This window comes from Vidua macroura, chromosome 1 (assembly GCF_024509145.1).
Source record: "Vidua macroura isolate BioBank_ID:100142 chromosome 1, ASM2450914v1, whole genome shotgun sequence".
In the NCBI taxonomy this organism is placed as follows: Eukaryota; Metazoa; Chordata; class Aves; order Passeriformes; family Viduidae; genus Vidua; species Vidua macroura.
In genome coordinates this window covers 84,173,283-84,189,846 of record NC_071571.1, presented here as the reverse complement: position 1 = coordinate 84,189,846, position 16,564 = coordinate 84,173,283, and the positions used below count along the sequence as shown (strand labels likewise).

Genomic DNA, 16,564 nt, shown 5'->3' with positions numbered 1-16,564 from the left:
TATGCCATCACCAGAATGTGGTGGAGCACCCTGCATCTCACTAGTAGGTGCCCATCATTTCAAGGAGGTATATGGCTTTCCCTGGAAAGTTTTGATGCAAACTCTCAGGTAATTTCAAAGAAAATAATTTTAAAACAGTACTTAATTAACAAATTTTGACACATCTTATTTTGAAAAGATGTTACAATCATTTTGTTCTCCCCTCAAAGAAAAGCAAGAAAGCAATAAGCTTTGAAATCTCCAGAGCTGCCAGAAAGTGAAACAGCATTCTCCAGAGATCTCTTAGTATATGCTGAATTTAATTAACTACCCTTCTATTCTTCTTTTGTTTCTATCAACACTTTGGACTACAAGTATTATAAAATACACAAATACAAATGGTTGGAAATGATATCTAAAGCCTAAATTTGAACAAATATAGCATTAGTGAGATTTAAAGGTGTCAGAAACTGATTTGTTAGAACTTCAAGATTCCTTTGAAATATGAATGGAAGTCTATTTTCCCTCAGTGAATACGATTTTTAGAGAGTGTTAGTGTCCCTCAGAATGAAAAAGAATAATGATGAGTATATAAGACAAAAAGAAAGGATAAAAAAAATTATAATACATTTCTTCCTTTAAGGCCAGGGTTCTTAGTTTCCAGATTGAATTGCTTGAATAGATTAAATAGTGCCATTATGTGCTATCCTTTTAGGACCCAATACAAAGAGGCTTCTGATAAGATAATAGAGAATTGAGGTTGTAACAACAACTAATGATGAGATGCAGAGATGACAGAAATCAACCCAAATTAATGCATTAAATCTTCAAGCTGAAGAATTATACATTAATATCTAATACCACATTTAAAGATGTTTTAAACTTCTTCACAAAACAGCTAAAAGCACGCTCTCAACTGAGTCACAGATTCAGCTCACTGAGGAATCTTCCTCATATCCATGACAACTTCACACTTACTTTATACATGTCAGTTCTGGAAAGTCCTGTGTTATCCCATGGAGATGAAACCCAAAAGTATTCTTAATATATACATCACCTCCAAATCTCTGTTTGTCAGTGAACAATATTCCTTATACCATGTTAATCATCCATCTTCTATAAGAAAATAAAAACTTTTCAATATTTTTTTTTACTTGCCTCATAGAATTGTATCGCAGGAATCTAATTTACTTCATAACATTAAATAAAATGTTTATTAAACTTGTAAACTATGTGTGATAGGAGACATTAGTCTCCTATCATCACTTGAAGTGAAAAAAATAATTATTTCTAAAGGATCTATAGTACAGTACTTGGATAATGGTGGTTTAGGGAATCTTGTTATTTAGAAATTATAGATGGTGTAAAAAGAGTCCAAGGGAAATAACCACTTGCTGACATGGCTATTTACACAGAGCTAAATTCAGAATGATGAAAATGCATAACAGATTCTCTTCCTCTGATGCATTTAGTATATACACATACATACATGTACATATATATGTATGTATATATGTTGATGCATACATATATCAAAGACTTTCTCTCCTGCTACACACAGAAAATATTCTTTAGGTATTTCATCACACTGTTTGGCTAAGTCCTAAGCTTCAGAACTAGTAAGTTAGAATGTATTCTTAGCTTTTTTTTTTTTTTTTTACAGTCCAAAGAGCTACCTGAGCTGAATCACCAGACTTGAAAGCCCAAAGCTTGTTCCAATGCGATGGGCCTAGGACAACACTGCTTCTTATAAAGTCAATGACACATTACATTTCCCTTAAGTTAATGCAGAAAAAAACATTTAAGGGTTACACAGTTCACCAGTCTTCACATTAGATTCTTAAAATAAAAAAATATGTCGTAATAGAGTGGGTGCTGAAATTAACAGCAAAGCAAAACTATACAGTATAGATTTTATCTGATTTGGGTGGTTTTGTTTGTTTGCTTGTTGGTTGTTTTTTTTTTTTTTTTTTAACATGCTTCTTACAGGAAATTGTGCAATATAAAAGATACAATCATACAACCAAGATTCTCTAACCAAGAAAATGTCATTACACAGAAAAACTACAAGTACCTCTTCCAAAGTTGTGTCAGAAATGCCATAGCCAGTCACATGTAGATGCTGAAGGCTTTGGTCTAAAGCTTGGAAAAGACCTTTAAAAGAGGTCTTATCTGCCTTTTCTGGGATCACATAGGTCAGCTCAGTCCCACTGTTATCTTTCAAGAAGGCTTCTGGAATGTGGGTCTGTACCAGAGAAGTGACCTGAACAATGTGCTTAGGGTCCTGGATTTCAAACACAGAGGGCTATGAAGAAAGAAAGATAATCATGCAGAAAAAAAATTAAATATTACCAGAAATATTGGTCTTAATATTAGAATTCATGCAGGAAAAATTCCACTGATTAAACTGCATCACAGCTGGGATACAAGACTACCTCCCAGGAATAAAGGACAGTGAGACAAGCCCGTTTTTAGCTAAATACTGATATTCACCTTTTTCAAAGATGCCATTGTGTTCATCTAAATAGCAATAATAATACCACCCAGCCAAACAACCAAGGAAGCCAATAAAAACATGTTTTGCTGGTTCTCTAAGAAGCATATTACTAAACATATTACTTCCTGGCAGGAAAGTAATACGTTTAGCTGAAAATGAGCTTGTCTCACATCTTCCTTAAAATATACTTGGCAAGTACTCTCCAGTTCAGTACAGTACATTCTTAACTTACCTTTTTTATGAGTGTTAGACTGTGTCCCTGGCCATATGTCTCCCTCAGATAAGAGGGAGAGCCACAGCACCTCAGCTGGCCACGCTGCAGGATGGCAATGCGATCACTGAGCACCTCGGCTTCATCAAGATGGTGGGTGGTAAAGATCAGTGTGCAACCTGCATGACAAAGATTGGTACATATCTACAAAACCTGGTTTCTAGAGAAACCCCTCAGAAGGGTCCTTTAGCCCTAGGGAAACATATTTTCAGGACTCTTTAGAATGTCAACTACAGGACTCAAACAAAATACACTGTCAGAACTAGAAACTGAGTTAGATTCAGTTCTAAAGTTACTTTGCCCTGTTTTGTACATAGCAAACAGTATTAAGGCTTTAGAACCTCCATCTGTTTTAAAAGCTTAAGAAATTCCTTAAAATGACATAACAGCAGTGTCTTTTTCAATGGATAATTCAATGTGAGTTATTACAGCTAATTGAGTGCTCACTAGCTGAAGAGTTTGCTTCCCACAATCAATTTTAGAATTAGTGTAGCAGACTGACTGATGAAGATATTTTCATTAGAAGTATGTGAGCATATACATACAGGTATATGCAAAATGGGAAATGGAAACCAGATAGTAATTTTGAGAAGCTGAAGAGAGGGGAGAAACACTGGGACAGGACTTCAAACTAAGCTCAACATTTTTTAGATTGGGCGTCTTTCTGTACAATAGCAGATAATTCTTGTAATGCCATTTGACTTGCCTTAAAGTTACCAAGATCAACTTAATGTTTCCTCAGAAATTAATGTATTTAGCTTCTGATAATATTTTGACTACACTTTGACTATCCATATTAAATTTATTGAAAAAAAAGAAATCCAGAAAAGAAAATAAGAAGCAAATGATGCGCATAAACTTTGTACCGGCTTTGTACTTCAGAAGAACATCCCAGATACTACGGCGAGAACATGGATCTACTCCACTCGTGGGCTCATCCAGAACAACTGTCTTTGAGTTTCCAATAAAGGAGATGGCAATTGACAGCCTCCTTTTCATTCCCCCAGAAAGGGCTCCAACAAGTTTGTACTGATGTTGGGATAAATCCACATCTTCCAGAGCTCTGAAATAAGAATACAGAAACAGAACCAATTTTGAAAATGTGACTAGAAAATAGTCACATTCTGTCCACTCAGAGAACTAGTACTGAAAATCATTGTAAATGGAAAGCGATAAAATCAGTACCTCTGTCTGATTATATACTTTGGTATCAAAAACAAATAGGAAAAAAATCTCTACCTACAAAGCACAAATGCTTATCATCCTCAGATGCACAGATTTTAAATAATATTGTAAAGGAAAATTTTAAATTAAAGATAATAAAATTAATACTAGTTTGTCCAACAACTTCTGCCAACTACAGATTACAGCCCCTTTAAATAATGATAAAGACTGCTAGTTTAATGAAATAAACTGATTAGAGATCCCTGGGTAAAATAATACTATCTAATCAAATCTAATCTAATTCCTATGTTAAGGACTGGGAGATATCTTACAGATGTTTCCAATTCAGCCCTTGCCCTTGCAAGATGCTGGTTTTTAATCTGAACATGGTATGGAAACATTATTAATAAAGGCAACACTATAAGACCTTTAGCTTATTCTTCATCACACTGAGCATACAGTCACTGACCTAAGAGCTTTCAGCTGCTATCAGCTTGTCAAGCAAGACATAGAAGGCTCAACAGTCCTAAGTTAAACTCCTGAATCATTTCAGTGACTATGCAGTCTGAGTGAATAAGCGATTTATCCTGAGAGAATTTCTCATTTTTAAGAAAACACGTTTCAATAGCTGTTCTATAGATATATAGTGAGAAAAATTATTCTTAATCTCTTTAGAAACCTGCTTTTTTAGTCAATAAAAACTTTTTGCTTCATTCTTTTGTTGCTTTTCTAATTTCTCTGAAGTCTTTTAAAGCATTTGTTGCCTTTAAAAATAATTTTCCTCAGTAGCAAGGCCTGCAGAGTTCTGAGTGTTCTCATGTGCCATTAGTATGACAGACTGCTGCTAGAATTACAATTCAGCATTCTAGGTACATTAAGATACAGAATATTATTTCACATAACTTTTAAACCATTTACTAAGTTTGTTTTGTGTCTGAAGTTCTAGAGAATTCCTTCTGTTGTTTCTGGAGAGAACAGAGTGTCCACACCTGAGTTCATTCAGATCAAAATTTAAAAGTAACAGGCTTTTATGATAGCTGCCAAGGAAAGCCACTTTGCCACAAATGCCTCTGCCTGATTGTACACTTAAGGAGAAGTCCCATCAACTTGACATTTGTTTCCATTGAAGCATGGAAATGCCCAGCCCTTCACAGAGTCTAGCATGAATCAGAAGGTAAACACAAACTATTTACACTGCCACACTGTTTGAAAAGCATACCTTTTATTTCTGAAGTAGAATAAATGCAGTTTACTATTAATGAACCAGATCTCAGCTTGTACAGTTTACTAGTTAGTTTAATATACACTAGGAAAAAATAAGATCTAGTCCTACATCGAGGAAGTCTCAGCACAAAAACATTAGCAAATGTTTTTAACCTGACAAGTGGCAAATCCTGTGAGTTCATGTCAGAGCTCTGACTTATTTTTGCTATTGTATTTTTTTTTGTAAACTTCTTCATTTATTAAAAACATGTCAAGGCTGGATTTGGCAAAGGAAAATGAGGTGGCTTATTTAAAAATATTGTAGCAATCACTGCCTTTACTTGGATTTTCTGGTTTTCTAACCTTCCTTCTGCTGCAGGCAAAGGAATACAGGATAACAAATATATAAAGTCATTTTGTTGATTTATTTAAAAACTCGGGGCAAGCACAGCAGTTTTCTTTCTATCTGCTTCTCCAGCAAGGATAGAGGTAAAGCAGACAGCATGAGGCAGAACACCTGCAATTTCTATAAGGCTAACCACCTCCACTCCAGTGAAAAACATCATTATTTGATGGTTCTGTATGCCAGGTTTTTAAACAGTGACAGTTCCCACTACAAATATATTCGAATAATAGTTAGATGCTATGAAATCTATCTTCAAGTCATGATTTCAGAACATGAAATGTGCCAAAAACTCACAAAACCCTGCAGGCTCCATTGTTGTTTTCTTGCAAGTTTTGTGTTTTCTCTTTTTTTTTTTTTTTTTTTTTTTTTTTTTAGGTGGCTTGCAACAATCATTACCAATTTACTTGACAGATTTCAGGAAAAGAAAGGAAAACTTACCCACTGACTTGCTCATTCAACTGTTCTTTTGTCCACCCTGGTGCCTTCACTGACCCGTAAAGCAGGAGATGCTCTCGCACTGTCAGCGTGCTGAACAGGACATCGTACTGGGGACAAACACCCAGCTCTGTCCTGATGGCAGCCAGCTCAGTCCGTATGTCCTTCCCATCAACAATAATGGTGCCAGAGCTCGGTGGGTACAGACCAGTCAACAGGGATCTGATATAAGACAAGAAAAAAAGAATTCAGCAAGATAACATGCAATTAGCTCATCACTTAGATATCCTGAGGCATGTTTTAACATCCTTAGAATAACACCAATTCAGTCGAGTATAGTTATAGAGATATCACCAATGGTTTGGGTTTGGGTTTAGCTGCTTTTTGCTTTTGGTGGCTTTTTCGGTTTGGGTTTTTTTGGGTTTTTTTTTTGGTTGATTGGTTTGTTGGTGGGTTTTTTTTTTGGTTTTTGAACATGGTTTCGAGAGTTCACAATTTCCCTTCTTCCAGAGCAAAATCAATATTTTTTTTCCCAACCAAATCTAACAGGTGATTGTTTCCTTATTCACATGTGTATTCTGAGAGGAGTATTTCCCAGTTAGGTACCATCCTGCATCACTGGCTTGATGAAAGCTGATTATAGCTAACAGAAAGGCAGAAATATAAACTTCTTAGTTGAGACATTTTTAAAGGTCATTTTTCATTTTATTACTTTCATTTCTGGTCAACTGCCAAGAAAGAAGTCCCCTGCAACTTCTAGGGACAAAAACACCATAAAACTCCAAACTCTCCATGTGATAGGTTGCCAAAAAAAAAACCACTCCTTCAAGATGTGTTCAACTCCACAACCAGACATGCCCAAGTCCTACTTAAGCTGTTCCTGAGATATCACATCATGGTTTAAGTGGCACAGAGGACTCAGTTCTCTACTCATTACATTCCTTTTGTCACAGATATACAACCTTCACTTTCCATGTGCTTTGAGGAGTTTATCAAGTATTTATTTGGGGGGGGGGGGAAGCACAGCAAATAGTTCACATAATTTTAAACTGAAAAAGCATAGCAGAGATCAGAGGGGACAGTAACAGCAGTAAAAGTCAGGCTTACATAACTGTTGTCTTTCCAGCTCCATTAGGTCCCAAGAGCGCTGTTATCTGGCCCTTATGGAAAGTGAGGTTGAGATCTTTAACAGCAGCCTTCCGACCATCCACGTGCTCTTTGGTGAGGGACAGCAGCATGACACCAATGGTGGCTCCTTCAGTGCAAGGGACTTTCCAACCCTGAGGTGCTGGGTCTGCGTGGGGGAGAGTAGCAGAACAAGCAGGTTGCTGAATCTAAACATGTGTTTGTACATAAAAGGAATAACAAAATAACTTCTCCTACCATTTACCAAACCCTAGAACAGACATTCAAATTGACTGAACTGACACAAACTACACTGAAACGAAAGATACCATGCCAATTAATATTTGCTAAGAATTTGGCCCATTTGTCACACCAAGTTATGTGCATATCTACATATGTCTTGATAATGTCATAAAATAGTTGATATATTTCTAGTAAAAAAATACTTATAACAACATTATTTAAATCATTTTTTATACCCATTTTTATACCCATTAGAAAATTCTTACTGTGTAAGCTACTTCATACATGTCATCCAGTTTCAGGCACATAATATTGACATATATTTACAGGCAGTTAATCTTCTCAATTCTCTTCAGTCAACTAAACAAAGCAGATCTCTGAAACGATTCAGAGCAGCAGCCTAGTCTAAGCATAATTCAAGGTGCTCAAGGCAAGCAGATATCCAACAATCTTCTAGCTGTGAGGTAACATCCTCAGGAAACTGAGATGCCAGATGACACCAATGAAGTTGCCTTCCTTTCCGTGTCAGGTTTGCACTACTTTCCAAACATGAGCACAGTCTACCAGCAGCTCCATTACATTATTAATGTTTAATATTTTATTGACTCATTACTACTTAGAGATATGGCAGCAAGTTGGTTTATTTTTAAGCAAAGGCAAACCAGATTGGAATGTCAGTCCAAAGAAACAAACTTTTATGCCTGAGAATTATGATAAGAGATAAGTATTCTTATGAATATGCTTATACATAAGATATTTATGGTTTATAGTTAATTCTTTGCAATACTTTTATGTAAATAAAATGCAAACATTACAAGAACAGAGAACTATCCTATACATAAAAGCTTGAATTGTATAAATCAAATTAAAAATTAAAAAAATACATAATTATTTCAAAGATTGGTTTGTTTACACTGTGAATGAAGAAAATGTTTTGCTGCTTTCACACTCAATTTTAAGCTTCTGGCAAAAATTCTTTCTAAAGTTGAGGTCACTTGCTAGCAAGGCACTACCAGCAGCTGGGACAGTACTGAGATCTCCTAGCCATGCACCTCTCTTCCAGGTACCTTTCTGCTGTTTCCTAAATTTGCATCCCTTAAATTAACAAAAAACCATTGAAGTGCAGAGGGGCCTCAGACAATGTGGCTCAGGAAAGACTCAGGGGTAGAGCTCCAAGTTACTTGCAAGCACTAAACTGATCACCCTGGGACTTCTCCAAAGCAGAGCTCCAAGTGGGTATGCAGCACCCTGGTCACTGCCAGCCCTGCTGTATTTCTACTTCCAGCTGGTAGGACCTACACTCCCAGCTCCTCCCTCATACACCTCTGATTTCCTAAAGGTTCTCTGCGCCTCTGGGACCAGCCCTTACCTGGGCTGTATGGAACAAGTGAAGAAATTGCCTGGAAGCAAGTCACTTTGCTGTTCCTAGAAAATCCTTCATGGCTGCATTTATCCCATTGGCAGTACAATTGTACACATTTCTTTTAAAGGACAGCAAGCTCCTTTGCTGCAGAAGCTTTAGCATTCACACACAGGCAATTTGCTATCAACCACATGACGTGGGGAAATCACTTAAATAACTTGAGCCAGAAACCACACTAAAACTGGTCAGGCAGAGAAGTTTGTGTCTTTGTTTTCTGCAGATTATGTGGTGAACCCAGAGGGAAACACTGGAAATCTTCATTTTATGTAAGGACCAAATGCAATTGTGTTAACAAAATGGAGTTGTTTCAAATTGCAGAAATTCAAATAAGATTCATACAAATCGTTTTCCCATGAGTGTTAAAAATGAACCTCAAGATATTTTGAAATCTGTTCCAATCTAGGAGACACCTGTATGTAAAACTGCTGAGTTGTTCAGTTTCTTCACTTATGCTACAGACAACTGGATCATTTTTAAGATATTGTAACTCCCAAAAGCACAACAACCCATCATGTTGTTCTAAGGCCCAAGATGGAACACAAGTGACAGTGACTTACTCCTTCATTTCCAAAACCTAAACTAAATGTGGGAATGTCCTTAAAGCGACTGGAGAGGGGGAAAAAGGTAAAAAAAAATCTGAATTAATTGTAAGCAAGTGAACATACATAGAAGAGCAGTGAAATTATCTGGAGACTGATAAAAAATTAATTGCAATAACAGCTTTCTAGACAAAAGGCTAAGAAGCAGAGACAGAAAGAAAAGTGATTATAGAAGAAGGAATTTAGAAACAGAAGGGAAAGAAATTAACAAAGATAATTTTTCCACTGAAACAAGAAGCAAATTTTTTTAAAAATTAAGAAATCCCAACATATTTCAGATTCAGCAAGAGTATGAAAGGGTTCAGTGAATTCCAGAAGATCCAAACAAGGAAAGGGGAAATACACTGGGACAGGATGAACCCAGGAGATACTTATTTTACAACTTTCAAAGAGTTTTCTTAAATGTTTCTGTACAATAGTTTTCACAGAATGAATCAATCATTACAGAGGGTGGCAAAATGTAACAGTTACTATATAATATTCATAGTATATAATCCATATTGAAAGAGAGAAAGGGATAAGATCTAAACATATAATACAGGACCAAGCAATGATAAAAGCAGATCAACCATGACTAGCACACCACTCAGAAAAAAAAAAATTCAAATTCTATTACTACAAACCTTTTTCTTGGAAGTTTTCATTGAAGAAAAACATATTAGAATTCAGATAATGTCTCTTGCTTCTCTCTCTACCACACAGGTTCTTCCAGTAGGAAACAGTAAAGGGAAAGTACCACCGGTTCTTCAATCCAAATTTTCCTATGTTAGAATTATTATATAAACTGTTGAAAAATTTATAGTCATTTTGCATCTGTTTGTAGACTAAAAATGTCCTATTATTGCTTACAATAAGCTGGTTAGGCCATTTAATTAGACCAAATACTTTACTTAAAAATTTTAATAAAGTGTAAAAATGTCATTTGGTCATAAAACCAGGTCCTTCCATAAAATAATCAAGCCTCAGTGATGCTTTACCCTGCCTCCAAATCAGCTTTTAAGTGTAGCAGAATCACAGACCTAACATAATCTTGTAACCCATAAGGAAGCAAATGCACCAAACAGCCTGCCAAGAGAAAGAGCCTATTTTTTTTATTATAAAAATAATTAATTGCATCAATTCTTCCATTAATATCTGCAAAATGCAAACAAATCAGCCACCGAAAGAAACAGTTATTGTGACACATAAACAAATAGGGAAAAAACACATTCCTATATACAAACGAATCTTTGGCAGTGCCTGATCTTTTCAGGCATGACTTACCCATCTCACAATACACACCCTCTGTTTGGAGTGTCATTACGTTGACACTGAAGGGCAAGTGTCAATTGAAGATAAAGTTATTAAAATTCAGTTGCATATTCCACCCACCCCTATCTTTCAAGGCAAAATTAATTTTATTTTAATAAAAAAAGAAATACAAAGTAGCCAGAAGAAAAAGTAACATATGCAAATCAGAGGAAAGGTAAAACATACAGTGAGAGGCATGAGGCTATGATTATAAATACATCAACCAACTCAATAAGACTTATAAAACTTGGTTCATTAAAAAATCTAAATAAACACACCACTACTTTCTGAAAATATACTTGAAAATCAATTTCTTTTCTCTGTAGACTGACTGGGAACAAGATATAGCTACTGTGCTGTCTGAAGTTTTTTTTTTATCTGAAAACATGCTGTTGTTCATGGGTTTCAGCCCAGGTACTGACAGGAGATTCACCATTTTCCCAGAAAGTTTTGCTATGCTCTTACTGTGAAGATCCAATAAATTCCTATTTCTATGAAATATTTGGCCTACCCATCAGCAAACAAAAGATATTTCATGCCTGGCTACAAATTCTAGTCCATGTGTTAGCACTAGTCAGTATTTATGTATTTAGGAAGATGCTGTTTCCCAGTCCCTAAAGAAAGTCAGGCAGTTTTGCACAAAAGAACCATAACTCAGAAAAATACATATTTTTTGTTTTATTTGCATAAAAACAAGAAAGACAATGACACAGTGTTTCCTATGGTGGCTGAATGTTTACATTGTGAAGATATTAATGGATTAATAATATTAAATAACTTCTTCAAAAACATGAAATAAGAACAAGCCCATGATCTTACCAGGAATAATATTGCTGAAATACCAGCCACCTACAAAATATAAAATGGAGTCAAAGAACATCATCCAGCACATCCATCCAAAGGTCATGTATCCTCCTTGTGCTGTTGACTGGTGCACATTATCCCACTGAATTCCTGGTAGTAATAATAATGATTTTTTTTAAAGGTCAGAGCTAAATCAGCACAGCATTAAAGATCACAAACACATCAACACCACACACTTCTGGGTATTAAAGCACTGGCACAAGACAAATCACAGTTAATAACAGTAACCCTAATGAAGAGAAAAAATTTCTATGCCTCTACAAGCCTGTGTTTAGAACAACAGGTGACACTGCTGCTGGGAAAACGTAGAGAAGCTGTTGTAGAAAGGGTTGTTTATAAAATCTGTGAATTCTAACTAAGAAGCATTATGTACATTGACTGCATTCAGAGGTAAACATGAATGAACTCACCGAATAATTGCTTCATAAAATTATTACATTGTAGAAGACATGAAAGGAAAAAAGAAGGCGCAAACACTAGTGCTACAGAAAATTACCATACTGCTAAATGGAAAACAAAAGTAACAATGTTGTAAATTTATTAAAAATATCACATTTTTTAACTAAAAATGCCACTTTGTTTTCAGTACAGTGGATTATTATATTGCTTCTACAATTCTTTTTCCACAATTGTCAAGGAAAGTAGTTTTTTCCAAAACACATTTTGCCCTTCCTTCAGTAAAGATGAAGTGTCCAGTGGGAAATTTATGTTATATATTCTGCAATTGGCTCTTCCACTCTTACAAACTGTTGTACCATTATGATACTTTTTCAATCCACAGTCATCAATACTGGTCTTGCTATAATAGTAAAAAAAAAGGATTACATCCCCTAATATACCTGAACTTGATCCAGCTTATTAATTTATTAGAGATATTTTCAGAACAGACTGAAAAACATTTCCAATGTTTTTGAAATAATAATTACAAAGCTTTTCTCCTAACCAAAGAGCTTACCTATTTCTTGGCCCTCAAAATATGTAATGAAAAATATTCCTTGCCCAAAGGCAGTTGTAGAAAGAAGACACTACAACATCAGAGGAGAAAGAGTATGTGAACACCAAATAAAAACATTCTGTTAACAAGTTCCATGAAATAAAATATACTGTGATACTAAAATCAAGCACAAACTAAATGGACCTTATTTTTTCCCTCCAGACAGGCTAATGGTTGCTATTTCATTTCATGTTTTAACCATACTCCCTCACAAACCTTAGTAGTATTTGCTCCAGCTAACAAGAGCTCCACTGACCTAGTTACTAATATTGGAAAGTGCTATTTTATCTGACCAACTGACACTGAAAAAATGAGCATTTTTTAACAGTATATGAATTATTCCACCAGCTTAATTTAGAGAGTTATTTTGAAATAGTGAAGCCAAAATGTGTGAAATATGGTTTTCTTTATATGATGGTGATACTTGATGTCACATTCAGGGATATAGTATTTTAGGACAAATATATAAAACAGCTTATGGAATACATAGAACAGGAAAGGACCTGAAAAAACCTACACCAAAGAAACACATACCTCAGATTATATGGTTGAACAAACTTCAGATCTATTCCCCAGTTATATTAACAGAAAACCAATCACTAGTTTTTTCCAAACAAATAATGACTTTGAGAAGTGGCATGTCATCAGCTGATCTTGAAAATACACTAATGTTACAAATATTTTGAGGTCAAGACATTAAGAGAACTCATGAGTATGAGGAATGCAACATCCTGATATTTTCCGTAGGTTTACAAAATTGCCATGACAATTTATTTTTCTTTCCTTTCCACCTTCTAAATATTTTCTCAGTTGGAGATTTATTAGTGTGGTTTATTTCCAATGATCACAAAAGCAAACAGCAACATGGGAAAAAATAAATACATTATGGTCTGAAGTTTTGAAACTATAGAAATTCACAGCATAGTTGGAGGAGAAAAATTAGAAAAGAAGAAGAAATATTACCATTATAATCTGGTTGGTGAAACTCAGCTGGTTCTGCAAGACCAACAAAACTATGTAGGGTAAAAAGCTGATCATATAGACAAGGCTGGCACACAGAGCTGCTGTATCGGCACTGCTGAAAAATGCTCCTAAAAAATAGCTTAACATAATGACTGTAACTCCAAATTCCAGGAGAAAAAGGAAGACAAGGAAGCCATTGCTATAAGCAAAGATACCACTTGCTTTTAAAATGGTGGCCAGAGCACAGCTGCTTACTGTGAGCACAATGACATTCTCCAAAAACCAAGCAAAGAAATGAATGGCTGGATACACACCCATTGTCCTCATATACTGCAAGGCAACAGAGCAAAGAGAGTTAAAGTTAGGAAACAAACTTTCTTTTTGTTTTTCTTTTTTAAACAAAACATTTTGTCACCAAGACACTGCCAGTTTCCCAAAGGATGTCATCTTCCCCTTAAATTTCTTGTTTCTTTGCCCTTGTGCTGTGCTCTCTCCTAGATCAGACACATTATTGAGCAGGGCAGTCTCTGAGATCATCACACATGATCACAAGGAATCACCATGCTCAGCAAAACTCTCTTTTGCATAGGGTTTCAAAAACAGATGTCAGTTTACTGGTTTTCCCAGCTAGGATTTTGCCCTCTTATACTCTAAAAAGTACTGAGAATATACACAGCAATACATATATACAATTTTTTTTTCAGCCTGTTGCTCTTCTGAAAGAGGCATAGAGTTTGTAACCTTTATGTATTACCAGGCAAATAATAATTTAGCCAGGTATGAAGTACATCCCTTTTTTTCTAAAAATATGCTTTTAGATACAATCTAATAAAACCTTTGAAGCAGTTCTCATAAGATCATCAAAATTAATATTAAGTTGATTTAATATTTTGGAGCATTAAAAAAGTTTACCTTACAACAAAAAGATTAGAGAAAATAGATAATTCCTTAATAATTCCCCAAATTAAAAATCTTACTCAAGCAGTAATTCTGCTGATACAATGAAATCAGTGTAATTCTTTAAAAAGTGTATTTATCCCTATAGAAAATGAATCACAAGGACCCTTCCAAATGCTTAGCACCTGTGAAGACTAGCTGTTGATAGAAGCAAATAATTGTCTCCTTTTTTTTTTTTTTGGGGTATACAATTTCCCTTTTATTTCTGATAATTACACAGTTCATAACAAATTCTTAACTTATTTTAGTAGTTTTATCACTACAGACTACACAGAGCAAAATATGAAAAAGAATCCAAACCAAAAACCATTCTAATCACAAGGCCTTCCCAAATAACACTTTCCAGCTTCAACTTTTGCTTATTGCTTTTTGTCTCATGGACAATTTGCATACTGATACTCAATGTTTTGAAACTGAGTTGGCAGCTAGAACTGAGCCTACTGCCCAGAGGAAACTAGTGAAAACAAAGCCATCTGGATTATGAGTACTTAAAAGTACCTCACAACTTTTGCATTTCAGTGCACCTAAATTAATACATTTTCTTTTCAGAGGTTAATCTGCCTCTTACCTCTTCAAGATTAATTTCTCTTTCATAAACCAGCTTGCGAACCATACCAGCAACTGAAACCATCCATGTTAACATCATCATAAGTGGGAAAAAAAACCCTATGTTGTTCAAGAATCTATGAAAGAACAAATATGAAAAGCCCACAAAGGTAAACTATTTTTGAGAAGAATGTTAATAGGATAATACTGGAACTGTTCTCAAAATATGCACAAAATAAGATCTGACATGAACAATAAGATTTATACCTGTTCTGGTTAGAATTACTTCTTTTTTTATGCAACAAGCTAAATGTATGTATTGGTACAATATTATTATTTTATTATTACATATTATAGTATTTTAAACCATAAAACTGATATTATTACTCCTGAGGGCTCCATTCAAAGTCAAACAAATATCAGATTTGTGTCAATGGCAAAGAAATATATTTGGACAACAAGGAATACCATGACCTAGTCAATTTTCACTCCACATTAACAAATTTATTACCACTGACTAATTTTAAAATCTAATAGTTGGGATGTTTTGATGGTTTTACAGAGAACAACCCTACACTTTTGCTCCATCAGCTTCATCCTTCAAGGCACCCATTTACAGTTTGTGTACAGGACAACTAAGGATTTAAAAAGGATCTCTTACAATAATTTAAGCTAAATGCACACTATGTTGACACAGCCTCTGTCCAGAGGACTACTCCATATTATGGCTGCAAACATTTGTAAGGGGTCATTTGCCAGACAAACGTTGTACAACATGTTATGTTAAACACAGCTGTTGGGCAATATTTGCTATGCTGTAATACTCTGGTATTGGATGTATTTGTTTAAACCTGTGCAGAGATATACATTCACCCACTGAAAAGTGGGAACTAGTAGGATCCCAAGTTCTCTAGAACTAATCTAACAAGGATTATACATCAAATTAAAAAGCTGAAATTTTACTTACAGATCACTCGTATGGCAAGGATAAGGCATGGCTTGCACCTGAATTGCTGTCTCTGAGGTGTCTGTCCCAGTCTGTGCTGAAATAATTGCCCTTTCAATCATGTCTTGAAGAGGAATAAAGACATGGTTGTATTTAAACCCATCAGCTGGCAACTTGTGGGGATGAGATTTCCATGTTGGATTTTTAATCAAATCTGTTCTCATGCTGTAGAGAACACTGGTTCTAATTGTGTATGAAATGTGTCTTGGAAGGAGATTGCTAGAATCTTGCTTCTTGTCCTCTGGTGTGCTGAAGATGATACCTGACACGAGAAGAAAGGAAGCTTCATAACTAAGCTTATATAATTTATGCTATTTCCATAGCTAACTCATGGCTAATTACCATGTGATATAGGATGCATTAATCTCTCAGGGCAGGCCTCCAAACTTTCTTGAATCCAAGCCCAAAAATGGAAGGTTTCAGGGACACATTTTTCACGTTCGTGAATATGAAACGTAAAAGATGATTCACATGATAAATGGGTTCGTAAAAATCATTTTTATCTGAGGTGATTTGTCTTTTTTTGAGCTACAGTTTTCTCTTTGCATCCACATTTAGCCCTTTTTGGGGGACTGATATCAGTTTCACAGTAAAAGCAG

At 35.3% G+C, this 16,564-nt stretch overlaps 1 protein-coding gene across 1 annotated transcript in view; it reads right to left on the bottom strand.

Annotated features, from left to right (window-relative positions):
- ABCA13 (ATP binding cassette subfamily A member 13) overlaps positions 1-16,564 on the bottom strand; it is a 166,651-nt gene that overhangs the window by 88,781 nt on the left and 61,306 nt on the right. The window contains exons 24-34 of the mRNA XM_053984027.1: positions 15,927-16,227; positions 14,982-15,096; positions 13,457-13,786; positions 12,455-12,524; positions 11,455-11,589; positions 9,969-10,106; positions 7,063-7,249; positions 5,959-6,177; positions 3,614-3,810; positions 2,709-2,866; positions 2,054-2,284 (exon numbers count right to left, since the gene is read on the bottom strand). Of these exons, the coding sequence (XP_053840002.1) occupies positions 2,054-2,284; positions 2,709-2,866; positions 3,614-3,810; positions 5,959-6,177; positions 7,063-7,249; positions 9,969-10,106; positions 11,455-11,589; positions 12,455-12,524; positions 13,457-13,786; positions 14,982-15,096; positions 15,927-16,227 (2,081 nt within the window). The remainder of the gene's footprint in view (positions 1-2,053; positions 2,285-2,708; positions 2,867-3,613; positions 3,811-5,958; positions 6,178-7,062; positions 7,250-9,968; positions 10,107-11,454; positions 11,590-12,454; positions 12,525-13,456; positions 13,787-14,981; positions 15,097-15,926; positions 16,228-16,564) is intronic.